General features: G+C 60.9%; 3 protein-coding genes across 9 annotated transcripts; 1 reads left to right on the forward strand and 2 right to left on the reverse strand.

Annotated features, from left to right (window-relative positions):
• Positions 1-31: 31 nt before the first annotated feature.
• VWA5B2 (von Willebrand factor A domain containing 5B2) lies at positions 32-14,220 on the reverse strand. Of its 4 annotated transcripts, XM_085069204.1 has the most exons (22): positions 11,832-14,220; positions 8,352-8,507; positions 7,788-7,949; positions 7,232-7,457; positions 6,973-7,127; positions 6,422-6,553; positions 6,192-6,316; positions 5,880-6,056; positions 5,688-5,798; positions 5,361-5,563; positions 4,946-5,060; positions 4,686-4,871; positions 4,424-4,583; positions 4,058-4,347; positions 2,728-2,953; positions 2,298-2,642; positions 2,089-2,226; positions 1,895-2,014; positions 1,572-1,649; positions 1,302-1,371; positions 969-1,077; positions 32-678 (listed from the first exon to the last, which is right to left on the reverse strand). In XM_085069204.1, the coding sequence occupies exons 2-22, from the start codon at positions 8,488-8,490 to the stop codon at positions 70-72; spliced, it is 3,876 nt and encodes a 1,291-aa protein (XP_084925330.1). In that variant the 5' UTR covers positions 8,491-8,507; positions 11,832-14,220; the 3' UTR covers positions 32-69. The 4 variants fall into 4 exon arrangements, with proteins under 4 accessions (XP_084925330.1, XP_084925328.1, XP_084925327.1 ...); XM_085069202.1 differs by having other exon boundaries at positions 5,880-6,316; positions 7,244-7,457; XM_085069201.1 differs by having other exon boundaries at positions 5,880-6,316.
• Positions 14,221-14,326: 106 nt separating this feature from the next.
• Positions 14,327-17,863, forward strand: LOC146433183 (uncharacterized). Of its 4 annotated transcripts, none has more exons than XM_085069219.1 (2): positions 14,327-14,448; positions 16,002-17,863. In XM_085069219.1, exon 2 carries the CDS (start codon positions 16,026-16,028, stop codon positions 17,151-17,153), a length of 1,128 nt encoding a protein of 375 aa, XP_084925345.1. In that variant the 5' UTR covers positions 14,327-14,448; positions 16,002-16,025; the 3' UTR covers positions 17,154-17,863. The 4 variants fall into 4 exon arrangements, with proteins under 4 accessions (XP_084925345.1, XP_084925341.1, XP_084925343.1 ...); XM_085069215.1 differs by lacking the exon at positions 14,327-14,448 and adding an exon at positions 14,968-15,119; XM_085069217.1 differs by lacking the exon at positions 14,327-14,448 and adding an exon at positions 15,479-15,562.
• Positions 17,864-18,035: 172 nt separating this feature from the next.
• On the reverse strand, positions 18,036-22,237 carry LOC146433184 (PHD finger protein 13-like). Its single transcript, XM_085069220.1, has 5 exons — positions 21,984-22,237; positions 20,349-20,441; positions 19,434-20,043; positions 19,088-19,126; positions 18,036-18,981 (listed from the first exon to the last, which is right to left on the reverse strand). The coding sequence occupies exons 1-5, from the start codon at positions 22,083-22,085 to the stop codon at positions 18,755-18,757; spliced, it is 1,071 nt and encodes a 356-aa protein (XP_084925346.1). The 5' UTR covers positions 22,086-22,237; the 3' UTR covers positions 18,036-18,754.
• Positions 22,238-22,958: the final 721 nt, after the last annotated feature.

Genomic DNA, 22,958 nt, shown 5'->3' on the forward strand with positions numbered 1-22,958 from the left:
TCTGCTCATCAGAGACACCAGTGCAGGTGGCTTGGAGCCAGGTGTCTTTATTGGCCCCTCGGGCTGCCGTCAGACATTGTTGGGGTTGTAGCACAGCATGTTCAGCTTGATGTTCTCGTCCCAGTGACGCAGCAGCAGGAACAAGTGCCTGGCTGCCCCTTTGAGGCAGCCCACATCCACGCCCTCGGGCAGGCGCTGCGCCTGCAGCCACGCGTCCGCCTTGGCCGCCACCAGCTCCCACTCCTCAAAGAAGCCAGCACAGCGATGCTCCAGCCACGCCAAGGCCACCGCCGTGGCCCAGCTGGCGCTCTCCAGGTCCTCTGGCCCCACGTCCTGACAGCTCACGCCAGCCTCAGAGGGGGCAGCCGAGTGGGGCCCGGTGTCAGACTCAGAGCCGTGCCCGCTGTCTGCCTGTGCCCACACGGCTGCGCTGGGCACCTCGGAGCAAGTGCTCCGGGATGGGGGCGAGCTGGGCTGCGGGGCTGTGATGGGCTCCTCGCCCTCCTCAACCCCGGGTCCTGCCTCAGGGCTGCTCCTGGCCCCCGGGGACACGGGGCTGAGGCTGGCACGGTGGGAGGCATAGGGGGATGCCCGGCGCAGGCGGTCCAGGGGGATCTGCACCACTTCTGAGAAGCTCTCGGTGAGCTGGAATGGCCCCCGGGCTTGCTGCAGCTGCACCTGCAATGAGGGGGGCAGGCGAGTTGGGGCAGGCAGGGGTGCAGACCCACCGTAGCCCCAAACTGGGGGCTGCAGGAGTGTCCCTGGGACACAGAGACAGTCTAATACCCCCACAAAAAGCCAGCCAAGATCCCCAGAGACATTTAAGGACATGGCAGGGCTGAGCAGGCACCTACTTGGGAGCATCCTCACAGTTCGTGCTGCCGGGCATGACCTGGGTGGCTCAGCTGGCACCCAGCAGGGCAGGATCCCCGCTGGGATGGGGACAGGGACAGGGAGTGGGTCCTTACCAGCGGGAGGTAGTCGTGGCTTGCATGGTTGCTGGAGCGCTCGCTTTCCGGGCTGAGGCACTGTGGGCGCAGCACCAGGCTGGGCCCTCTGCGCCTGCTCAGGCTAAACCTGTGGGATGACAGGGAAGATAACAGGATTGGGGAGAATTCCTGAAGGGCAGCTGGACACCAGACTGCTGCAGGGAAGGGGCTGGAGCACCAAACCCCGCCAGTTATGCTGCAGGAGCTGGCAGGGAACATGGGACCAGCAGCTCCCAAAAGGTGGCACCTTCCCCCTCTCCCCACAACATGCCATTTTTTGGTCCCTCGCATCCCTCCATCCCACAGTGTCACCTGGAGCCTGCAATGCTCTCTGTGGATTTCTGGGAGCCCATGGAGGTGGTGGAGGGACTGGATGGAGGCCCTGCAAGGGGAAAGAGTTAAGCACAGTGGGAACATGATGCACCCAAAGGTGTGTCCCACTGCCCAGCACCTAGGAGGGCAGCTCAGCCCATGTGCCTAGGGTAGTGAGGGCACAGTGGATGCTCCAGCTGTGGCAGGGCATCAGGGGTATCCCATCTCCCTTGCTCATCCAGCTCTTGGTCCCCTCCAGCCTGGACACACCGTTTGAGTAGTTCTGCTTTTCCCAGCCAAAGGTAGGGGAGGAGGTGCTGCCTGGGGACCTGGCAATCTCATCTCGCTCTGCAAAAGAGCAAAGTCTTGAGGGGCCCTGGTCTCCAGGGACCCTCATGGCTCACAGCTGCTGTCAGGGGCTGCTATGCTGTCCTCCCATTCCCCTCTCCCCACTACAGAGCAGATGCCTCTTTCCAGATATCCACAGCACTCCAGGCAGGGCCAGCCCCACACATCCACCCACTGAGGGTCCCCAGAGACCCCAGTGCAGGTCCCTGGGGAGCATAAGTTGATATAAAGGTCTGAGTCAGTACCTGCAGTGCCAGGGGCCTCATCCTGCTCCTTTGCATCCTGCTGCTGGCCCTGTCCCGCTGAGGAGCTCCGGTGGTGCAAGTTCCCCGCCACAGCAGCTCGTGTCCGGTTGGCTGAGCCAGCTGCAAGGGATGATGCCACCTCAACCCTCTGTCACCTTGCTGCCCCTCCCATCCCACCAGCCCCTTGTCCGTACCTATGCCCCACACCTCGGGGACTGCGGGCAGAGCTGCCTGCGTGGCACCATCCACGGGCACCAGGCGGGTGTAGAGGGAAGGCACGTTGCAGGCTTTGCTGGTTTGCACGGCTTTCAGGCGGAACCGGCGGGCAAAACCTGCCCAGAGCAAGGCGGTTAGAGCCAAGGGGGGATGCCGGAGCTGCTGGGGGTGACGCACCAGCACCCACCCTGCTCCAGCTTGGCTTCCCGCTGTGCCACGCTCTCGTTGTCCCGGACGACAGAGCGCGCTGCCAGGCGGTGCAGTGGCTTGTCCCAGGCTTTGGCCACCCGCCGCGGCGGGTCATCCCTGCCCGGCCCCTCCCGGGGCTGCAGCAGTGACTCCAGCGAGGCTGTCACTTCCCAGGACACCGGCTTGCCGGCTTGCAGCGCATGGATCACCACCTGGCAGCGCAGAGGCAGGCTGGCATCACCCGGGCTGGGCTGCCCTGGCTCGGGCGCTGGAGAGGCACTGAAGAGGTAGGAGGGCTCCACCAGCATGTCCCAGTCCAGGTGGGTGGGCGAGAGGAGGTTATCTGGGCAACGGCAAAGTGTGGGCTCAGCAAGACAGGGGTACCTGGCTCCGTCCCCACTGCCCTCATCCCCAGAGCCAGCACACACTTGACTCCACTGCACCGGGCTGCATTTGCCGTGTCTGGGGTACCAGCTCATCCAGCTGCCCCTCCAGGGACTGGTTCCTCTTCTGCGACACCTTTTCCAGGGCCTGGCAGAGCCGATGGGCATCCAGCTCCCCGTGTGGCGTGGAAAAGCTGCGCCCAGTCAGGGCAGCACGTGCCAGCACCTTCTTCTGCCGCGCCAGCTCCTCCGTGCTCAGGGCCACCGTCACCTGCAGTGGGGACAAGGCTGTTGGCAAGGCCAGCACAGAGCCCACATTGCACTGAGCTCCAATGGGCCACCTGCGCCCCTCCAGCTGCTGGCTGGAGCCTTGGCTGTCGTCAGCCCCAGCGCGCTGCAGGCTGGCACCAGCTGCCTCCCAGGGATGCTCGCCTGGCACCACAGACACGGGAAGCACCCACACAGGAGTTTGCAAACATCCCTGGGGACTGACTCAGGCTGACGCTGGAGTTGCCAGTGATTTGTGTGTGTGCAGGAAGTGGGGTTAACTAGGATACTCAGGCTGGATGATGTTACAATGGGATGCATTCCCCAATGCAGAGTGGTGTCCCTGCATTGAGATGCTTCCCCTAAAAGCCATGTCAGGGCAGTGGCACCCATGCCACCTCTCGCCTGGCAGCAGGGAGCTGGGAGGATCATTTATCCTGCAGGGAAATCACTTACGCTTGACATTTCAGCAGCAAAGGTCACCAGCTGTGCTGCTGTGCAACAGGAGCGGGTTACCTAAGCTGTGCCATCGGGAAGGAGCATGTCCTGGTGCTGGGTGACAGCTGGCCTCACCCAGCCTTGGGGCCATCGTCACCAGGGCAGCTGCCTTTCCCCATCCCAGCGACCCAGCTGAGTTTTAAACCCAGGTAAGAAGCAGCAGGGATGTGGCTCACTGCTAATGAAGTGTCTGGCAGCATTGGCTGAGGGCTGAAGGGGCCAGGCAGGAACCCAGCCAGCCAGCCCTTCCTCTCTGGCTTGGCAGATTTGTTATGTGACGCCAGCCCAGCTATTTTCATTTGGTTTCTGCAGCATCAAGGAGTCACTGAGCTGGCTCAGGGGTCTGTTAGACATGCAGCTGACTGGGGACATTGCAGGGACACTGGGGGATCAGCTACTTGATCCCCAGCTGTCCCACTTCAGTAGGACAAAATCACCCAAGGAACCTCCTAATGGCATCCATCACTGTTCCTTGCTTAAAATCCAGGCTACAGCACTCCGGTTCCCAGTCCAGTGACCAGATGCCTGGGCACAACAGGGCAGCGAGACCCCAGCTAAGCCAGGAACAACCCCCACACCATGACCCCCTGCACCCCGTTGGCATCCTTACCTTGGTGCCAGCTGGGGCAGAGGGCAGCGGGGCAGATTTGGTGGAGGACTCACAGAGCGACAGGCTCTTCTGGCCCTGCTGGGAGGTGACATCAGCACCAGGGGCTGAGGAGCCACCCTCAGGGGCCACATCCCGGGAGCCAGTGGACTCGCTGCTGGTGGAGCTGCGGGAGAGCAGCCCCTGGCTGCGGTCGGTGCTGACGGAGCAGTGTGTCAGGACGTACTGCTCCTGGATGTAGGAGGGCTGGTAAATCCGCTTCCAGATGTCTCCCCCGGAAACGGGATCAATGCCTGCCCAGTGAGCACATACCCTGTCAGCCCATGGCTCCCACGACTGCCGCCCACCCCAGCTCTGGACCCCACTCACTCCGCTCTGACACCTCTGTACTCCCAGGAAAAAGTTCCAGGGAGGCATCCCCAGTTCCTGGGTTGCTCTGGGGTGGCTGGTGGGTCTCCCCAGGACTGGGCACGTCCTCCTGAGAGAGAAAGGCTGAGCCCCTGGAGCCCTGGCGAGCCCCTTCTCGACCCTAGGAGAGAGAGGACGCCACCATCAGCCCCCCAGGCTGGGGAGAAGCCGGTAGCACCAGCACCATGCCATCCTCCCTCTCCCAGGGCAGTGCCAGTCATACCGCTGGGCGCCTGTCACCGAAGCGGGCGATGCTGTAGAGGACACAGTAGCTGACGAGGCGGTCACCGGGGTAGAGGGCTGGGAGCTCGGTGGGCGAGAGCAGAGCCTCCATGCTGTCAGGGACATACCAGTCGATGGTGATGTCACTGACAGCCGGCTCGATCGCCTTCTTCAGGGACTTGATCAGCTGGGGTGGGGAGAGGAGACAGTGTCAGACATGGCAGTGTCCCCAGTGCCCCCATGCCCCTGCCCGGGCGTTACCTTGGGCTGCAGCCTCTCAGCCGGGCTCAGGAACTCAGCACGGCCCCGGCTCACCTTGGCCATGCCCTTCAGCAGCCGTCGGCACGCCCGCGGGCCCATGCCGAAGCTGAAGCACCTGCAGGAGAGCCAGGGGATGAAAGCCATAGCTGAGCTGGGGCAAAGGGCTGGAAAACCTGGGGGAGAGCCCTTTAGCAGGAATGGGCAGGGGTGTCTGACAGCTAGAGTGCTGCTCTGGCTGCATGCTGGGCTGGGGCCCCTGGGAAGAGCCAAGCCAACAGGATGAGGGATGTGATGGGTGAAGGACACCCTTGGGGCAGGCGCAGGTTAAGATTTGAGACTGCATAAGGAGAAATCAGTGGGAGCAGCGCAGGGGATTTGGAGAACACCGAGACCTGCCGCGGTGCCAGAGCTATACCTGACGGTGCTGGCCTGCCTGCGCACCAGCCGGAGGATCCTGCTCACGTTGCCTGCCGCTGCACCAGTGAAGAGGAAGAGCTGGCGAGGGTAGCCGTGGTGGAGTGGCTGTGCCAGCGCCCAGCCCAGGGCTGCCAGCAGGTTGGTGCCGCCGGGATCTGCCCGCAGCCCGCCGAGGTGCTCGCAGGCACGCCGCAGCGTCTCCTGTCCACACGGAAAGCCAGCCTTGCAGTGCTCCCCGGCTCAGCAGCCACCACCCCAAGTCAAGGAGCTCGGAGGGGGACAGAGCAGGGCTAGCAGATTCGCAGGATTTTCCTGTGATACTCACGTTGCTGCAGAGGCGACTGGATGGGAAGAGAGCCTTGATGTCAGCACCGAAGCTGGCAATGTTGAGCAGTGTTCCTGCCGGGAGGCTCTTCAGGGCCACCAACAAAGCTTCCTGGGGTGACAGCAAGGACCAGGGACAGCTGCTAAGGACTGGCCACTCAGGGAGCACCCCGGACCCATGGCCATGCCTCACCTTGACCTTGTCAAGGTCAGGGCCACTCATGGTGCTGCTGCGGTCGATGAGGAAGAGGATCTCGCGGGTGACGCTCTGCAGGTCCCCAGGAGCACTCTCCACCACCGGGCAGAAGTTCAGCATCAGCACAGGGTTGGAGAAGATGTCTTTGTGGAAACGCTTCTGCACAAAAGCCACCTGCGAGCCAGCCAGGTCAGGGGCTTTCTCACACCCCCCAGACCATGCCAAGGTCTTCCTCACCCACATCCCATCACCTCCCCCTTCCTCCTCCTCCTCCTCCTGGCTGGGCCAGCAGTAGCTATGCCCTGTCACCTGTCTCTCGCCACTGCTGTCCTTCCTGGCAATCCGTATGTAATCCCGGCGGCTCCTGATATGTGCCTCATACTCAGGGTACGTCATGGTGCCATCCTCAATCACCAGGTGGGGGCTGTGAGGCTCTGGGGAGCACAGGAGAGTTTGGAGCTACCCTGTGCTGCTAGGAGATGCTCTGGATGTTTTTGGGGTGATGCCCCAAACCCACCAAGGGCACCATCTGCCCTCACCGCAAGGGTAGAGGATGATCTCCAGGTCCCTGTCGTAGCGGTGGGGCTCGGCCAGGGTGACACAGGTGGTGGTGGCAGAGCTGGCCCAGGGGTCAGCATCGGCTCTCAGGGCATGGGATGGGCTCTCCAGCCCTGCAGAGAAGGGAAGGCAGCAGGGAAGCCCCTCACAAACCCCCTCCTCGACCCCCCACCCACCAGGCCCCACAGCTGTGGTTCATTCCTGACAGAGCTAATGGGATTGACTGGGCCAGCAGCCAGGAGCACTTCCCCACCAACCAACCATCATCCCTTCCCCACCCATCCTCTTCCCCATCCATCACATCTCTCCCAGGAAGGAGGCTGCTGACTTAGAGCTGCCCAAAGGCACAGGCAGGGTGACTTTGAGGGGTCCCAGCCCCAGGCATTGAATGGGGAAAGGGTTTCTTCACTTGTAGGGAGTGCAAGAGGATGCTTGGGGACAGGGGCTCACATCCTCCTAGAAGCATGGAGGGACCAGGGACATCACCCACATTTTGAGGAGGTTTTACACAACTAACTGATAACACCCCTACCTGCCAGCAAGCAGGGGCCTTTCACCAGCAGCTCGAAGGCAAACTCATAAGGAAAAGGGTTGTAGGGTCGTCCCCGAAAAATGTCCACATTCTCCACGGGCACTACGGTGGGTGACTGGCTCCGGGTACCTGGCCCCCCAAAACAGCTGGTGGGGCTGCAAGGGGAGAGGGGGTGATGGCTCCTGCCCCGTGCCCTGCTCACCCAGCATTGTCATCCCCCCCCCAGGATGGCAGAGACTGAGGAAGCCATGAAAATCACCATAGGGCCAACCTGTCGTCACACAAGCTTGCCGGCTCGCTCTCGGGGTCGGCGGGGACGTGGGGCGTGAGGACGGGGGGCAGGAGGAGGCGCAGGGCCCCGTCCAGCAGGGTGGGCAGCTCCTGCACCGTGTTCAGGGTGACAGCCAGGCTCTCTGATGGGCACAGTGTGCCGGTGACAATGATGAAGGTGGAGCGCTCCACATCCTCGTCCAGGACAAGGTGGCCTGGGCAGGAGAGGGATGAGGGATGGGGGGAGGTCAGCGAGGCATGTGGGGTTGTGAAGGAGGTCATTAATGGCCTTAACTGCTCCAAAAGGTGACAGCAGAGCACAGGTGTCACAAGGGCCATTGGAATGATGGCAGAGCCCCAGAAGAGGAGGAGGGAGGGGAAAGGAGACATTGAAATCTCCAGCCCCAGAGACCCCCCCCGCCCAGGCACTGGGATGGCCTGGCAGCGGCTCTCAGCCCCTCGTATTCCCCCAACTTCACCCCTGCCCTCTCTGAGCCTCCTGCCCAGGGAACACCCAACAGCATCACCCGTGCCACAGCACTTACCACTGGCACAGTGGCGCAGCCGGCCGGGGCTGGGGCTGCACTGGAGGCAGCAATCCTGCACCCTGTGCCGGTTCTGGACCTGGAATGTCACCCGCCGGCTGCCCACTGCTGCCTCAAAGCCAGCCACCACCTCCGACTCCTCCAGCGGGTAGATGAAGATGCCTGCAGGCAGGAGAGAGCCCCGAGGCAGATCCTGGCACAGCCATTGCTGTGGCACGGAACAGCCCACGGGAGCCCCGCTGAGAACCTGCGCGACTCGCAGCACGACTGAGATGTACGCGAGTGAGACACAGGAGCGACCCAGAGCCTCACTAACCCAGATGGAGGATGAAATCCCCCTTTTCCTCTCTGATGGGAATCTGTTTGCTCAGTCTCACTCTCCTCCTGCCTGCAGTGCATGGCAGTGTCCCCACCTCTGCTAGCTTCCACCTTTTCTCCCCAAACTGGGCAAGGTTTGGGGGCAGGACATGGGTGGGCTGGAGACAGGATGCTCTTCAGCACAGAGGCTTTTAGGGGGCCTTGCAGGCAGCCTGGATCCCTGCTAGACCTGATATGCCCCCTTACCTTCCACAGGCTCCTTGTGGGAGTTGATGTATACGAGGTGAGCAGTGATGCTCAGGGAGTATCCGTTGGCACAAGCCTTCACTGTGGAGCTCTTCAGGGGCAGAGCTTCCCAGGACGAGAGGGTGTAGAGGCCTGGCATGGTCCCTCAGTGGGCAGCTGTGAGCAGAGGGAAGGCAGGCACTGGATGCTCAGGGACAGGGTCTGCTGGAAGGGGCTTCTGCCCACAAGCCATTTCCATCTGCCCATCCTGCAAGGGGGAGCAGGTCTCCAGCCCTCCCCCATCCCATGGTGCTCTTCAGCATCCACAGAACACATGGACCTGGACCCAGATCTCTGCTTGGACCCCAGCCCACCTGCACACCAGGTCTGGAGCCACAAGAGCCCACAGAGAGGGCTACAAAACTCCTGTAGGCAGTGGTTACATGAAAGCCTCGAGCCCTGGCAGACAAGCAGGGACTGCTGGACAGAACGGATAATGGCCAGCCACATGTAGCCCATCTCTCAGCCACCCCAGAGCAGCTCCAGAGCCTCCCCAGGCCATCTCCTGCACTGGCTGGGAGAGGAGTGTCTGTTGCTCCCATCTCCATTCATCCACAGAGGTTACCAGGGTAATTTGTTTAAAAAGAAAAGCCAACCAGAAGGGTGAGAAGCCCACAGTGTAACTAGGACAAAGCAGCGAGCAGTGTTTGCTGGGGGTTTAATAATTAACAACAAGGTCAGTGCTGCACGGAAGAACAGCACAGAGGGGAAGGCACTGCAGGGTGGAGCCCGACAAGTGGATGATCATCACCTTCTTTGCCCAGAAAATATTGTGTCTGGGGTCCCACCCTTTGGCGGGAAGAGAGGAGACTGGGGATCCCTTCCAGCTAGGGCACCAACCCACTCCACACCTCTCTTCCCCTTGGGAAAAACACCCAGGAGTGCCATCACAAATAATTGTCTGGAGTCAAGGCATGTCTCCAACATCAGCCCACCCTGTGCCACCAAATATTTGTGTAAAATATTTTTGTCAGCCTTAGCCCTGGCTGTGTGGATCTGCGGACAGTGTGCACGGGGTCTGCTCCAGATGTGTGGGTCTGCACCTCTGCTCTGTATCCCCTGCCTACCCCAAAGCCCCTGTGACCCAGCAGCAGCGAGGCCCCTGCCCAACACCGTGTGCTGGTGCTCCAGCACACAATGTGCCCGGGGCAAGGACAAGGCCAGGTACAACTGAGCCATCTGGTGCCCCCACTCCAGTGGCCTTCATCCTGGGAACAGCTCATAAGAACATCAGTAATGGGGAGCTCGGGGTGCCCTCAGCGTGTGGTCATGGAGTGCCTCTCACAGAGCATCCTTGAAAGCAGAGCAGGGCTACATCCTTGGAGGCAGCACCGGGACCAAACTCACAGCTGGCACAAAGCAGGGAGCCTTGGAGAAGCACAAAAGTGCATTAGCAATGTGGCTGCATCCCAAGAAAATCAGTCCATTACACTAGAGGAGAGCCATTTACCTGCTCAACTGGCATTGCAGGGTTATGCTGGCAGATCCTGGCCACTGAGCCACACCCCATCATCACCAACCCTCCACCCTCTGTGCAGGATGCTGCATGCACTGCTGAGCCCCCCAAACTATGCTCCCAGCACACGAGGTGGCACAGGGTCCCTGCACAGCCTGCTGCTCCTCCACACTGGCTGCTCCACAGTTGGGAACATCAACAGCTGGTTCCTGCCCTGACCACAGCACCCAGACAGGAGCTGGAGACCAGGACACATCCAACCCAGCCACACTGAGCCATTAAAGACACATTTCTCCCCAAAGCTGTTTAATTTGTTCCCAAGGCACCCAGTTTAATGCTCAGCAACATGCCCGCTATTTGCCGTGCCGCCTGCCAGCCAGGTCACTGCCAGCTTGTTTACCAGGGACTTACTGGAGAAGCCGTCCCGGCTGCTTTTTATCACTTCTCTTTACATTTACCCTCACAGAGTAAACAGGCCCCATCTGGCCCTGCCACGCTTCGTGCTGGCTGCTCTAAGCCCAGTGGTAATGAATAAAACCAGACCTGATGGTCCTCACCTCAGCCTCTTCATCCTCTTTCCCTGGGGCAGCAACCTGTCCCCAGATGCCAGCGTGGCATCACCAACAGGTCCCCGGCCCTCTCCCCACCCCCAGCATGATTTCCAGTGCCTTCACAGCCCCCTCTTCTGCCTCCCCTCCACCTACTGCCTGCAGGAGCTGGTTTAACAGCAACACCCCCGATATGAAAGGGCCACAGCAGGCTGGGGGCAGCTCTGTGCCGGCAGCTAAAAACCGTCTGTGAAGGCAAGAAGGAGCTGACTCTTCCCTAGGTCAGAACAAATCAGTGTTTCTCTTCTTGCCTGTGGGCAGGCTGAGTTTCCCAGCAAGGCTGCTGCAGGGAGGCAGGTGCCTGAGCACAGTGGACCCTTCTTTGCTGCCTGGGGATTTGTTGAGAGTTTCACCTGCTACAGCAACAGCTGTATGCACTGGGGTTCAGTATGGTCCAGGGGAAAGAAGAGGCCAAACCTGACACAGACAAACCCAGCGGAAATTTCCACTGGTGACATACACAGTCAGGTTCAAGAGAAAGGATGGAAGGAGAGGAGCCCAAGCCTCTGCAAGAGTGCCTGGAGTGAGGAGACATTGCTGCCCCTTCTGCTCACCTGAGTTACCCCCTGCTTCCCTCACCTCCCCTCCCTGCAAGACATCCCATGGGGCACAAAGGCAGGAGAGCAGGGCCCATCCCAACTCCTGGAGCATGGAGAAGGCCATGGAGCCAGGAGGTGACGGTACTGCTGTCCAGCCATGGGACACACCACTTTGCAGAGCCCAAAGAGGAGTGAAGCGGAAAGGAATTGCTGGATGGGGCAAAGGACTGTCTCCAGCCTGTGGTGCCTCCTGCTTTGTCTGCTGGGGAGTGGGGACAGAGAGCACAGTCCACTGCACACGCGCGTGCAAGCTGGCACTCACACCCTGACTCCGACCCCGCATCCAGGACCACCACCTCCAGCACCTGCACTGCTGCCCTCGCCTCCCCAGAGCCATTAAAACCACTGGAAAACCACATCCCAGTGCCAGGGAACAGGAGTTACTTGCCCTCAATGCACCCTAACACAGGCACCCCTCAAAAGAAAAGTCTCAGCCCCATAGATTTCCCCTGACAAGGGCAAATCCTGGTAGGGCAGCCCCACAGAAGGGTCCCAGTGTCCTCCAGCACGGGACAGCTGTGGTGTGGGCCAGGGAGTGGCTGCTGATAACCTGGAGTATGTTCCCAGCAGTTACTGGAGCCAGCCCTGTCCGGTCCCTGCCCGGATGGTGATTTCAGCACTTTTGTGGCCCTGCTGTCTCATCTCCACCTCTCACCCCTCCTATGACCCAGGGCTGCCCCGACAGTGGATGCTCGACCCCGGGACACAGAGGAATTGCGGGACACCCTCAGGGTCCCAGGCCACCGTGGTGCCTGCCCTCCCTGCCCCTGGCCCTTACCTGGAGGAGGAAGATGAGGATGACACAGAGGCTGCAGGCTCCTTTCAGCACCGCTGGGTCCCTGCCTTCTGCAGAGCCCTCTTCCCTGGGGATGGGTTTCCCTGTCCCTCTGTCTGGGTGGCTGCGGTACCCGGGGGATGAGCGGTCCTTCCCCGCCTCTCCCTGCTGCAGGCTCCCTCTCTGGCACTGGCTCCTTCACCGCCCTCGCTCCATCCCTCACTCCCTGTGCCAGCGGCAGAGCTGCTCCAAGCCCAGCCTCATTAAAGAGACACACTCCCTAGAACCGGCACCCCGGGGGGGTGGGGGAATGCTCTCACGGGGAGCATTGGGGGTCTCAGGGGACAGCCAACACCCCCAGAAGGTGACAGGCACTAGTCAAGAGCAGAGTCCACGGCTGTGGGATGCTCTGGACCCACAGAATAGCAATGTCCAGGCAAACTTGGGTACTGGTGAGACCCCTGGTGATGCTGCAGCAGTGAAAACCACAGGGTTTGTCTGACTGGGACGTGTAACCACCCCCTGTGTGCCCCTCAAATAAATCATGAGGCAAAATAGCCCCCATCAGCCAGCCAAACTCTCCAGTACATATAATGTGGGCCACAAGTGTCACAACCAGCTTCACTACGAAAGGTCTCAGCTGCCCTGAGACCACCACAAAATGACCAGGCACAGGCAGGTGCTGAACATCGACCCCAAACCCAGATGCCCTGGGGTTCCACTGGGCTGTCCTCATCAGCCTCCTTGTGCTGCAGGGAAATCACAGCCCTGAGGAGCAGGAAAGAGAGGGAATTCAGGGACAACCCAGCTTTTGGGTGACAAGTGTGACAAGAAGCCCCCCTGGGGAAGGTGCAGAGAGTCAGGAAATCCCAGCAAAGTCAGGACATGTCTCCTGGCAGGGAGATCTCACAGCCCAGGGCGCACTGGGAATCCCTCAGCCTCTGACAGCCCCACGTTCCCAAGCAGGACCAGAGAAATCCATCAGATTTGGGCTAATCCCTGCCCTGCCTTTCCCAGGCAGCTCCCTGTGCTATAGATAGATAGGACTGTGCTGCTGCAGCTCTTTTTATAGAGCACACAGAGAGGAGTCTCCCCCACCTCCTGCACCACAGAACCCACCGTCACAGCCACGCCGAACCTGGAGCCACTCCAGGCACAAACTGGGGCAGAAAAATCCAGCAGCACCACGAGGGGAGCAATCCCCAGTCCTCAGCAGGTATTTTTAGATCTCACCTCTGAGCTGGCCCATATGCCTCTACAGCTTCAGCTCCTTGACACAGGTTTCACAGGAGACAGCTGGAGCAAGGGAAAGAAATCTTGGTGGAAAACGCTCTTTGCTGCACACAGTTGCATGAGACACACTCCCCCTTCCTGACCCCTCACCCTGAGCTTTAGTCAACAATTATCTGGCCAAGAGGCACTCTGTGCATCCCTAGGGCCCTTGCTAGAGCACTCTGAGCCATTCTCTCCCCCATGTGAGATGCCCCACAGCATGGTACTTCCCCTCCCTGTGCAGAGAGGAGAGATGAAGAGTGCAGCTGCTCCCCTTCCCTCTCCTTTAAGACCACAGGAGAAGGATGCTAATCCATGTGTTATTCCCCTGTGACAGCAGCCAGCTCTGGGAGCTGCTGGAGGCCCAGCACACGCCACAACACATCCACACAGCCTGTGATGTACACGGGACTCCAACTCCCATCGTCACAGCAAGTGCTGCAGCCACTCCAGCCCCAGAAAAAACCCACAAGCTTTGATTTTTCTCTGATATATCATTTCTAGGCCAGCTGAGGCGAAGAAAAGCATCCAAATGTGAGTGCTGGTTCAGTGCCACCAGCCGGGGTGATGGAGCTTGGCCAGCCCACAGCATCAGACGTCAGCCCTGGCCTGACAGCAGGTGAATAACAGCGGCATGTGCAGTGCTGGGGACACAGCTGAGTCTGCCCCAGCATGCTGGCAACCTTCAGCAGCCCTAGGGAGACACAGAAGGGCTCCATCCCAATCTGCTCCCAGCAGCATCAGGCATCAGGTGTTTGTGTCCCTGCTTTGCACTGTTGCAGCTTCCCTACAGCAGCTCTTCACAGACACAAACAGACTTGGAGAGCTTGGCATTGCTTTTCAGCAGAGTGCTGAGCTAAGGCATGCATTAAACCCTGCAAACAGAGGCCCAGCTCAGCCCAATGGCTCCATTCAGCATCCTCACACCCCACTAACCTCTCAACAGCAGCTACAGCACAACCCAAGAGATCAATCAGGATCTGGGTATTTATCCCCAAATCACCTGTACCTTGAGCTGAATTATCACCCATTGACAGGGCTGGCTGGAGGGGGCACAGAGATCTTACAGATGTTCTCAGTTCCCAATTTGCTGATAAGGCCTGTAAATTTAGTGTGAGTTTAGTTATTTGGGAAATGACCCAAATAGCCCAAGGAGTACCAGGCTGGCAACAACTGCACTCAGCACAGCTACAGCTCCTCAGACCCCACTGGAGATTGCACAGGCAGAGGGTCTGCCTGCAGGGAGAGTGGCAGGGACGTCCTGTTTAGCTGTTCCTAAACCAAATCCTGAGGATGGGTAGCCATGGAGGAGGATGGGAATGCCAATGATGTGTCCAGTCAAAATCAGGTACACTTTGGCTCAACCTGTGTAATATTGGTCTGCCCAGCTGCAGGGAGCTCCAGAGGGCCTGAAGGGAGAAAATGAAACAACACATCAGCAGAGATAGAGATGGCTGGTGGAGACATCTGGGATCCTTGGGGAGAGGGGCTGGGAATGCTGCCAGCACTTCAGCCTGCCCAGCTGAAATCTTCCCAGGATGCTGGCGCAGGCAGATGGGGTTGGAAGCTCCTGTGAGGCTGGTTCTGACACAGACCCAGGCCACACACTGGTGGCTGCTGGGTTTGCTTTCGGCAGCCGAGAATAACGGGGGCTCACAGCCCTGGGGCGGGCCCGTGGGGCATCTCGCAGCAGCCACCCCGCCGGGGCTCGCTCGGCGGCGCCAGGCTGGCTGGAGAAAACGAAACTGCCTGGATTTGAGGAACCCGAAACTCCCGTGCCGGTGACGCCTGCCGCTGCTTCCTCCATCGCGAGGCTCGGAGGTGGGGCTGCCTCGGCACTGCTGTGTGTCGCTGCGGCGGGACTCTCCTCACTCGGCAGCGCAGCCGGACAGCGGGTGCTAAGGGTGGCTATTGCCGCTCCAGCTTCCTGCTGCCGCCCATCTCCCGAGAGTCTGCTCGCGGTGGGACGTGGCGATTCAGATCGACTTGGGCCACCGGCGCTCGGCGGGGTCCCCTCAGGTCAGCCTGTCCCTTCACAGTGGAGCCCGAGAGGCTCAGCCCTCTGCCCACGGGCGGGGATGGGGTACGCGGGGGCCGAGCTCAGACTCTGCCCTCGGGCGGGGATGGGGTACGCGGGGGCCGGGCTCAGACTCTGCCCACGGGCCGGGGCAGAGGGTTTTGTCCCCATCCCGGAGTAAAATGTTGTTAGGATGCCCCGGGGTCGGCGTGCTGCGGGGGAAGGCAGAGCGATGTCGGGCGGGAGCGGAGCGGACATGCCCGGGCCGATCCCGCGGCGCGAATGGCCGAGCGGCTGCTTCCCTCTAGCGGGGAGCGGGGGGCTCGGCCAGGGCTGCGCCCAGCCCCGCACCTCCCTCCCTCCCTCCCGCCGCCCGCCGCCCGCCGCCGCCCCTGCGGCACGTGGTGAAGGCGGGCCGCGCTTCCGGAGCGGCGGCGGCGGAGCGGTGAGAGCGGCGGCAGCGGGCGGGGCGGCCGGGGCAGCTCCGCACCGCGGTCCCGGAGCGCGCGTGGGATGCCCGGGGTGGTGCTGGGGATTCCCTCCACCCCCGCCGGCCGAGCGGATGGGCCCGCGGGGAACGCGCCTGGTCCCCGGGCAAAAGTGGCTCCCGCGGGCATCGCTGCCGCGTCCCGGCGGAGGTGGCTCCGGGGAGCCGCTGCGCCCCCGCCGTGTCCTCGTGGGGCCCGGGCTGGGGTGCGGGGAAGCGGGATGAGAACAAGCACCCCACCTGGGCCAGCTGCCATTCCACCGTGACACGTGGGGCGAGGGAAGGTGTGCGAGCAGCAGCTCTGGCAGAGATACAGTGCCCTGGGGCAGTCGCAGGGAGGGCCAAGGAAAAGGAAGTGTTTTGGAGATCTGCATTAAACTTTATTCCATGTCCACAGTGTAAGATCCTCTGACTTGTAGCAATGGGGAGACCCAGGAAGGAGTCTGCTGGAACATCATCCCCCCGCCCGGCCACAACCGCCTCCAAAAGTGCTCCCGCTGCTCCCCCGCCTTCCACTTCAGCCACCAGAGCCAAGGCCACCGCTGCAGGCAGCCAATCCCGAAGCACTCCGGCTGCCAAGGCTGCCACCCCCACGCAGGGCCGGGGGACAAAGGCAGACTCTGCTCAGCCAAGATCCACAGCATCCCGCGGAGCCCAAGGAGATGCTGGGGACAAGAGCAGAGCACCCGCCAGGAGTTCTACAACCCAGAAGAAAGCGCCTGATGCCAAGGGAGCTGCTGGTCCTGCCAGAAGTGACCCATGTCCACAGAAGAAGCAGTCTGGGGCTGATCTGAGCAAGGCCTGTGATCGCTTCCTGCCCCCTGTAAAGGGCCAGGACATCCCAAGGGTGGAGAAGGAGACCCGAGGCCAGCGAGAAAACCCCAAGTGGTACGAGTGGCGGGAGAACCGCATCACTGCCTCCGTGGCCCCCAAAATCGCCAACAGCAAGTTTGCCAATAGCAAGACAGATGAGGTGCCCAAGTCCTACCTAAAAGAAGTGGTGGGCTCTGGCTCCAAGGTGCAGACCCCAGCCATGTCCTGGGGAATCCGCAATGAGAAGGTGGCTGTGGAGGCCTACAAGCAGAAGTCACAGAAGGGGGGCAAGCCGGTGCAAGTGGAGGACTGTGGCCTCTTCATTCACCCAGAGAAGAATTGGCTTGCTGCCAGCCCAGATGGGATCATCAAGGAGGCAGCCACAGGGAAGGACCTGGGGCTGCTGGAGGTGAAGTGTCCCTACAAGCACAGGAACAGGACGGTGCGCGAGGCCTGCAAGGACAAGGACTTCTGCCTGGAGGTGGATGGGGATTCCTATGCCCTGAAGAAGAATCATCCCTACTTCACCCAGGTTCAATGCCAGCTGGCAACCACGGGCTTCCAGCGGGCCGACTTCGTGGTGCACACCAACAAGGAGACTGCTGTGGTCCCTGTGGAGTTTGATGGGGAGTTCTGGGGGAAGACGGTGCCCAAGCTGGAGAAGTTTTACACAGAGGCAGTGATTCCCCACCTGGAGGAGAAGGCAAGCAGCTCTGTCTGGGCCAAGGAGGAATAGACCACTGCCTGCCTATCTCGACTGGATACTTGTTGAGTGCGTTACTCCAGTTTTGTCCCCTAGTATAGAAGTTACACCCAGGTTAGTTTCTGTTCCTGAACTGTTCACAGTCTTGGGACTGAAAAGTTGTACCAGCAGGACCCTGCTTGGCAAGGGTCCCCAAACAGTGCCTTTTTGCTGCCCCAGCCAGGTCAGCACTCAGCCCTCATAGCCTTCTTGTCCTGTCACCCTCACTGCATCCCCCACCTGTCCCAACAGCATGTCTCATGGAAACTGGAACACCTCTGAATCTGCAAGTGAAGCCAATGATATCTCTCTATTGGAATTAGAGGCTTATTTTGTGGAGAAAACTGGAACCTTTGGCACCTCAGTTGCTGTTAGGACTAATTTTAACTGCACTCCAGAGTGGAGACAGAGACAAGGAAAGTTAGTCAGAGCCCAAGAACAAAATTCATCTTTTGAGCCAGTGATGTGCCTTAATTATCAGAGCAAGGGCCCATGGAAACCCTTCCTCCCTGAGCCATCGGACCTGCCGCTTCTGCAGAATAACCCACAACATTCCCCATGTGATGCCTGCAGGCTCTGGAACATGATTCCCACTGTAGAGGTTGTCCCCCAGGCCATGTATCTCCTGAGGACCTACCTATGGAGCATCCCTGTAAACTGCAGTAGTGGTGGTCATTGCCAAATTAAATACAGATGCACTGGTCTGCTTGTTTCCTGTTGTTTTTGCAGCATGGGATTTATGTAGGGGAGTAGCAGGGCTGAGAGGGGTCCCTACACCAGGTTCCCTCCCAGCCACAGCAGAAGGGAAACAGGAGAGCACTTGGGGCCCCGAGGGACATGAGAACCAAGGTCACTGACCTATGCCAAAGGCACCACTGTTATGGCAAAAGTATTTATTATATACATAAGACTCCAGTCACACTCCACAGGGCAAGGACCAGAATTCGCTATAATACAAATTAACTATAATACAAAGTAACTATAATACAAATTACCTATAATACAAATTAACTATAAAAACATAAAGCACTTTTGGGGCCCAGGCTTTCCACAGGAGGAGAGAGGCACAGGGACGAGCCTGGGGGCTGCTGTGTGATGGGGCTGTCCCACACCTTGCCCCCAGCTGTGGTCCCACAGTAACCGGATGTGCAAGTAGGAAAGAACCCAGTTAAGAATTATAGTCATGGGGACTGGCAGGTGGGGGCTGAGCTGAGTGTCACCAGGACAAGGAGCAGGACCTGCATCCCCCAGGGAAAGTGCAGAAGGCACATGGGCAGGGCTCTTTGGAGGGGCTGTGAGGAGGAGGTGGGATCCAACAGTTAGTGCATGTGGGGCCCCAGGAGATCACAAACACTAACACACCACCCACAGGGATGCGCATCTGGACCGCCCTCCCATCCCCACACACTTCTGGGATAACCGAGCACTATGGCCAGTATGATCCTCAGGGAGGATACGCAGGGCAGCTTTCAGGGGCCAGAAGTGTGAGGGGGGACAGTTGGGCCCTGTGTCCCAGCCCCTCCCCTGCCAGTGCATTGATTGTCTAAGTCTTCAGGATAAAAAGGGACCCCCAGCCTTCCTGCTCTGCAGGAGCTTCAGTCAACGAGGCGTTTGCGGGGCACTGTCCGAGCTCGGTTCGAGCGGCGAATCTCCTGCTTGGCATCCCGGCACCGCTGGCAGATGAAAATGTCAGGCACATTGGATTTGCGGATCTTGGCACAAGAGAGGTGGATCCAGGTAGCGCATTCATTACATTCGATCATGGGCCTCCCTGCAAAGGGCTTCATGCAGAAGCAGGTGATCAAATCCCAGGCATCATCGTCTGCTCAGGGAGAGAGAGACACTGGTCAGACACCACCTTACCAACTGCAGGTTGTGACCAGACCAGCCAGTTCCACTGGTGTTAAATGGGACAGCCCCCCACTCACCTTCTGCTTTGGTGTTCGGAACTTCTGCAAATTCAGCTGCTAAAGTTGCAAAAGGGGGGAAAAAAGAGAAAAAAAAAAAAGACCACATGAGCAAAGCAGCCCTACACTCCATTTCAGACCTGTTTCAGGTCTGCACCATTTGCTCTGCAGAACAGAGCTGCCATAGGGCACCCACCCTCCGCTCTTTAGTCCCCCAGGTTCCAAAAGTATTGCTCTTGCTGGGAGTGGTTTGGGTTACCAACAGGCTCTCCCTGTAGCCTGCAAGGGTGGCTCCAGCTGAGGGAGGGACAATGTTTGGCACTGGCTGCAGCACAACAGGGCCCTCTGCACTCCCCCAGAGACTTACCACTGAGCTGGGAGGTCTCTCTGCTTGTATCTTCCCCTGTGCTTTGGTCCAAGGTATTACAGGGACTAGGGCTTTTCCTCTCTCCAGGGAAGGGATCATGCTCCTTAAGCTGAGGATCATCTGCTGGCTTCTCAGTTCCCTGTGCTCCGTACATCAAGTCCTTCTCTGTCATCGGCTCCTCTAGGAGGGAGCTGGGCTGGGGGTCACCAGACAGGTTGAGGGGAGGCTCCAATAGCTCCTCTTTCACAGGAGACAGCTGTCCTGCCAGTGCAGCCAGCTGCTTTACCCCATCCTGCTCCACCCCAAAGTCCTTCCAAGCAGTCAGCGGTACCCTCTTCTTCACCTCCTGCTCCAAAATGCGTTTCTTTGCTGGTGGTTTCTTCCGTTTGATTGGCTGGGGCCGTACGCTGTAGAAGGCGGTGGAAAAGGCAGGGCTGCTCATGAGCAAGCCATTGTCCACAGCCCCCCTGGCCACAGCATTCCTGCTCTTCCTATTGTCCATTGGGATGTGGCCATCGGAGGAGTGAGACGAGGTCGAGCTATCGCTGTCCTGAGTGCTCCCCGTGCTGTTCTGGGGGCTCATGCTGCCTCCGTGGGTCCAGGGCACATACTAGTGGCAAGAGGGGAAGATGAAGGATTAGCATGGGAGACCAGAGCAGATATTCAGGGAAAGGAGAGAATGACTCTCCAGCAGTGTCTACCCAAACTTCAAGGCCAGGCTAGATGGGCCATGAGCAACCTGATCTAGTAGGTGGCACCCCTGCCCATGGCACAGGATTGAAACTAGATGATTGCTAAGGTGCCTTCCAACCCAAAGCAATCCGTGATTCTTTAGGATTAGGATCTGGACCTGCACATGGCAGGGAGACCAGAAACCAGTGCCTTTGTAGAGGAGCACCATGCAAGCCCCCTTACCTCTTCAGGGTACGGGATGTAGCCTGCATAGGCCAGAACGAAGGTGCAGAACTGGTTGAAATCCTCCACAGTTCTCCGCCGTTTCTGAAGTGGCTGCAACAAACACCACGAGTGGATTAAAGTCCCGGGATATCCCAACCGAGCCGCTATCACAGCCGGCCCTGGCGGCAGCCCTGGACCACCCGGCAGTTTCACAAGCACAGAATATCGAGGTCACCCACACATCCATCCTTCCCGTAACTCTTCCTCATCATCCGCCGAGGCAGATGCAACCCTTCCCTTTAAACCCAGATGCCGGGCGGGGTGGCGGCGGGGCTGGGCGGGGGGGCAGGGAGGGCCGGACACACGCGACGACACCGTGACGACATGCCGGGACACCCAGAGCCCGGCAGCCGCCGGCGGAGCCTGAATCAGAGGCTCGGGGCCCCGGTGCCGGGCTGTCCGCCCACGGGCGGTGACTCCGGGCCGGGGGACGCTCCCGGGGCAGCGCCCGGCGCGCTCGGGGCTCGGTCCCGCGGGGGGAGCGGCGGGAGGGCCAGGCGCCGCGGGCAGCAGCAGCGCCCCCCGGGGCAGCCCCGCACCCCGCACCGATCGGGGAGCCGGGCCGGGCCGCAGCGCTGCCCCCGGTGCGGCGGCCGGGGATGGAGGGGTGTCGGGGCTGCCCCCCCGCCGCCCGTCCCCGCGCCGGGCACCTGATGGCTCCCAAGATGGCGCCGCGCTGCCGGTCCTGCCCCGGCCGACCGGCCGGGGGGAACCCCGCCCCCCAAACCGACACCCCCGCGCCCGCGGCAACCGCGCCGCCGCGGGACCCCCCGCTCCCCCCGGGCCGGCGCGCAGCACCCCCGCTCCCCTTCGCACACACGCGCGCACCCCGGCACCCCCGCAGCCCCCTGCCCACCCGGCCGCCTCGCCGCCCCCCGTGGGGACCCCGAGCGCCGCCACCGCCCCCCCGGGGCAGCATCCCCCACCCGTGCCCACAGCCGCCCCCCGAGGGCTCTTCTCCCACGCACAGCCCCCGCGGGCACACACGGAGCCGCCCCCCCACCCCCCCGCCGCACACACACAGACACTCACACACACTCACACACACACAGAGCCCCCCAGCCCCCCCAACCCAGCCTCCCCTTCCAGAACAACCCCCCCGCACAGAGCGCTCCCGCACGAGGCCCTCCGCGACACACGACCCCCCCGCAGCACACACAGACACACACGGAGGGACCCACAACCCCCTCCCGCACACACATGGCCACACAGAGGGAGCCCCCCCGTACGGCCACACCGAGGGACCCCCCGGATACACACACAGCCACATAGAGGGCACCCCCCCTCCGTACACACACACAGAGTGAACCCCCCCGTACACACACAGAGCCATAGAGAGAGGACCCCCCCGGACACACACACAGAGGGGACCCCCCCTTACACACATACACAGAGACTCCCCCCGCACACACACAGGGGGGACCCCCCCGCACACACACACACAGCCACACGAGCCCACCACCCCCCTCCGCGCACAAGCACAGACGACCCCCCCCCTCCCGAGGGCACCCCGCACCCCGCGGCCGCCCCGCACCCCGATGCCCAGCAGGCAGCCGCCCCCCACCCCGATCCGCTCCCCACCGCCCCGCTCACCTCCTCGGGCGCCGGGGACGCGGGGCTGGGCACGGGGCTGCTCCCCGCCGAGCACGGCCCGCCGCGGGGGCAGGGCTCCGCCGGCTGCCCGCCGGCGCTCATGCCGGTGCCGGTGGCGGTGCCGGTAGCAGTCCCGGTGCCGGTAGCAGTCCCGGTGCGGTGCGGTGCGGTGCGGTGCCCGCCGCCGGTGGGAGCGAGGCTCGAGCGCCGCCCCGGCCGCAGGGGCGGGACCACCTGGTGGCGGGGAAGGCAGGGGCGGGGCCTCGCGCCGATCGTCCCGGTGCGGGGGGGTGCCGGTGAGCGTCCGCCCCTCCCGGTACCGAACACGGGAGCGCAGCCCGGCTGGACTCGCCCGGACCCGCCGCCGCCGCCAACGGCAACGCCGAGGCACCGCCCACCGCCCGCGCGGGGTCGCGGCTCATGGAATGTCGGGGCTCGGGGGGAACACCGCGTTCGAACGGTCCCCGCGCGCCGGGGGCGGGGCGACACCCACCACACCGGGGAGCTCCGTTCGACCTGGCCTGCCACAACCCCAGGGATGGGGCATGCTCTGGCCAACCCGTGCCGCTGCCTCTCCGCACTCCCAGGGAAGAATTTCATCCTAACAACGTCCAGTGTCCCCTCTTTCAGTTTAAAGCCACTGCCCCTTGTTTTATCCCTATCCGCCTGTGTAAAAAGTCACTCTCCCTCTTTTTAAAATATGTCAACAGCAAAAGCCGTCCCAGAAATCACATTTTCTTGTTACTGGATGAGAATGGGCACCCCACAAGCAAGCAGGTAGATAGACAAGGCAGAGATGTTTAATGCTTTCTTCACTTCAGCCTTCAACACCAGTGATGGGCTCTAGGGGTCCCTGAGCTGGAGGACCATGGCTGTGAGAATGCTAAACTCCCAGTCAACCCCAAACTTGTGCAGGATCTGCTGCTCCAGCTGAATCTCTTTATAGGGGTGGTATATGGGGCCCTATGGAATTCA

The sequence above is a fragment of the Lichenostomus cassidix genome, chromosome 9, assembly GCF_008360975.1.
Source record: "Lichenostomus cassidix isolate B80296 chromosome 9, HeHo_3.0, whole genome shotgun sequence".
NCBI classification, from domain to species: Eukaryota; Metazoa; Chordata; class Aves; order Passeriformes; family Meliphagidae; genus Lichenostomus; species Lichenostomus cassidix.

Bases quoted from the DNA above. Each gene is read 5' to 3' on its own strand.
- LOC146433184 (XM_085069220.1), bottom strand. From the start codon at position 22,085: ATGAGCGCCGGCGGGCAGCCGGCGGAGCCCTGCCCCCGCGGCGGGCCG. The intron at 20,442-21,983 runs GTGAGCGGGGCG...TGTTTGTTGCAG, and splicing joins CGTCCCCGGCGCCCGAGGAG to CCACTTCAGAAACGGCGGAG. The intron at 19,127-19,433 runs GTAAGTCTCTGG...TTGCAACTTTAG, and splicing joins AGAGACCTCCCAGCTCAGTG to CAGCTGAATTTGCAGAAGTT.
- LOC146433183 (XM_085069219.1), top strand. From the start codon at position 16,026: ATGGGGAGACCCAGGAAGGAGTCTGCTGGAACATCATCCCCCCGCCCG.
- VWA5B2 (XM_085069201.1), bottom strand. From the start codon at position 8,490: ATGCCAGGCCTCTACACCCTCTCGTCCTGGGAAGCTCTGCCCCTGAAG. The intron at 4,584-4,685 runs GTATGACTGGCA...TCTCTCTCCTAG, and splicing joins TCGGTGACAGGCGCCCAGCG to GGTCGAGAAGGGGCTCGCCA. The intron at 1,372-1,571 runs GTGTGTCCAGGC...TTCCCCTTGCAG, and splicing joins AAAGCAGAACTACTCAAACG to GGCCTCCATCCAGTCCCTCC.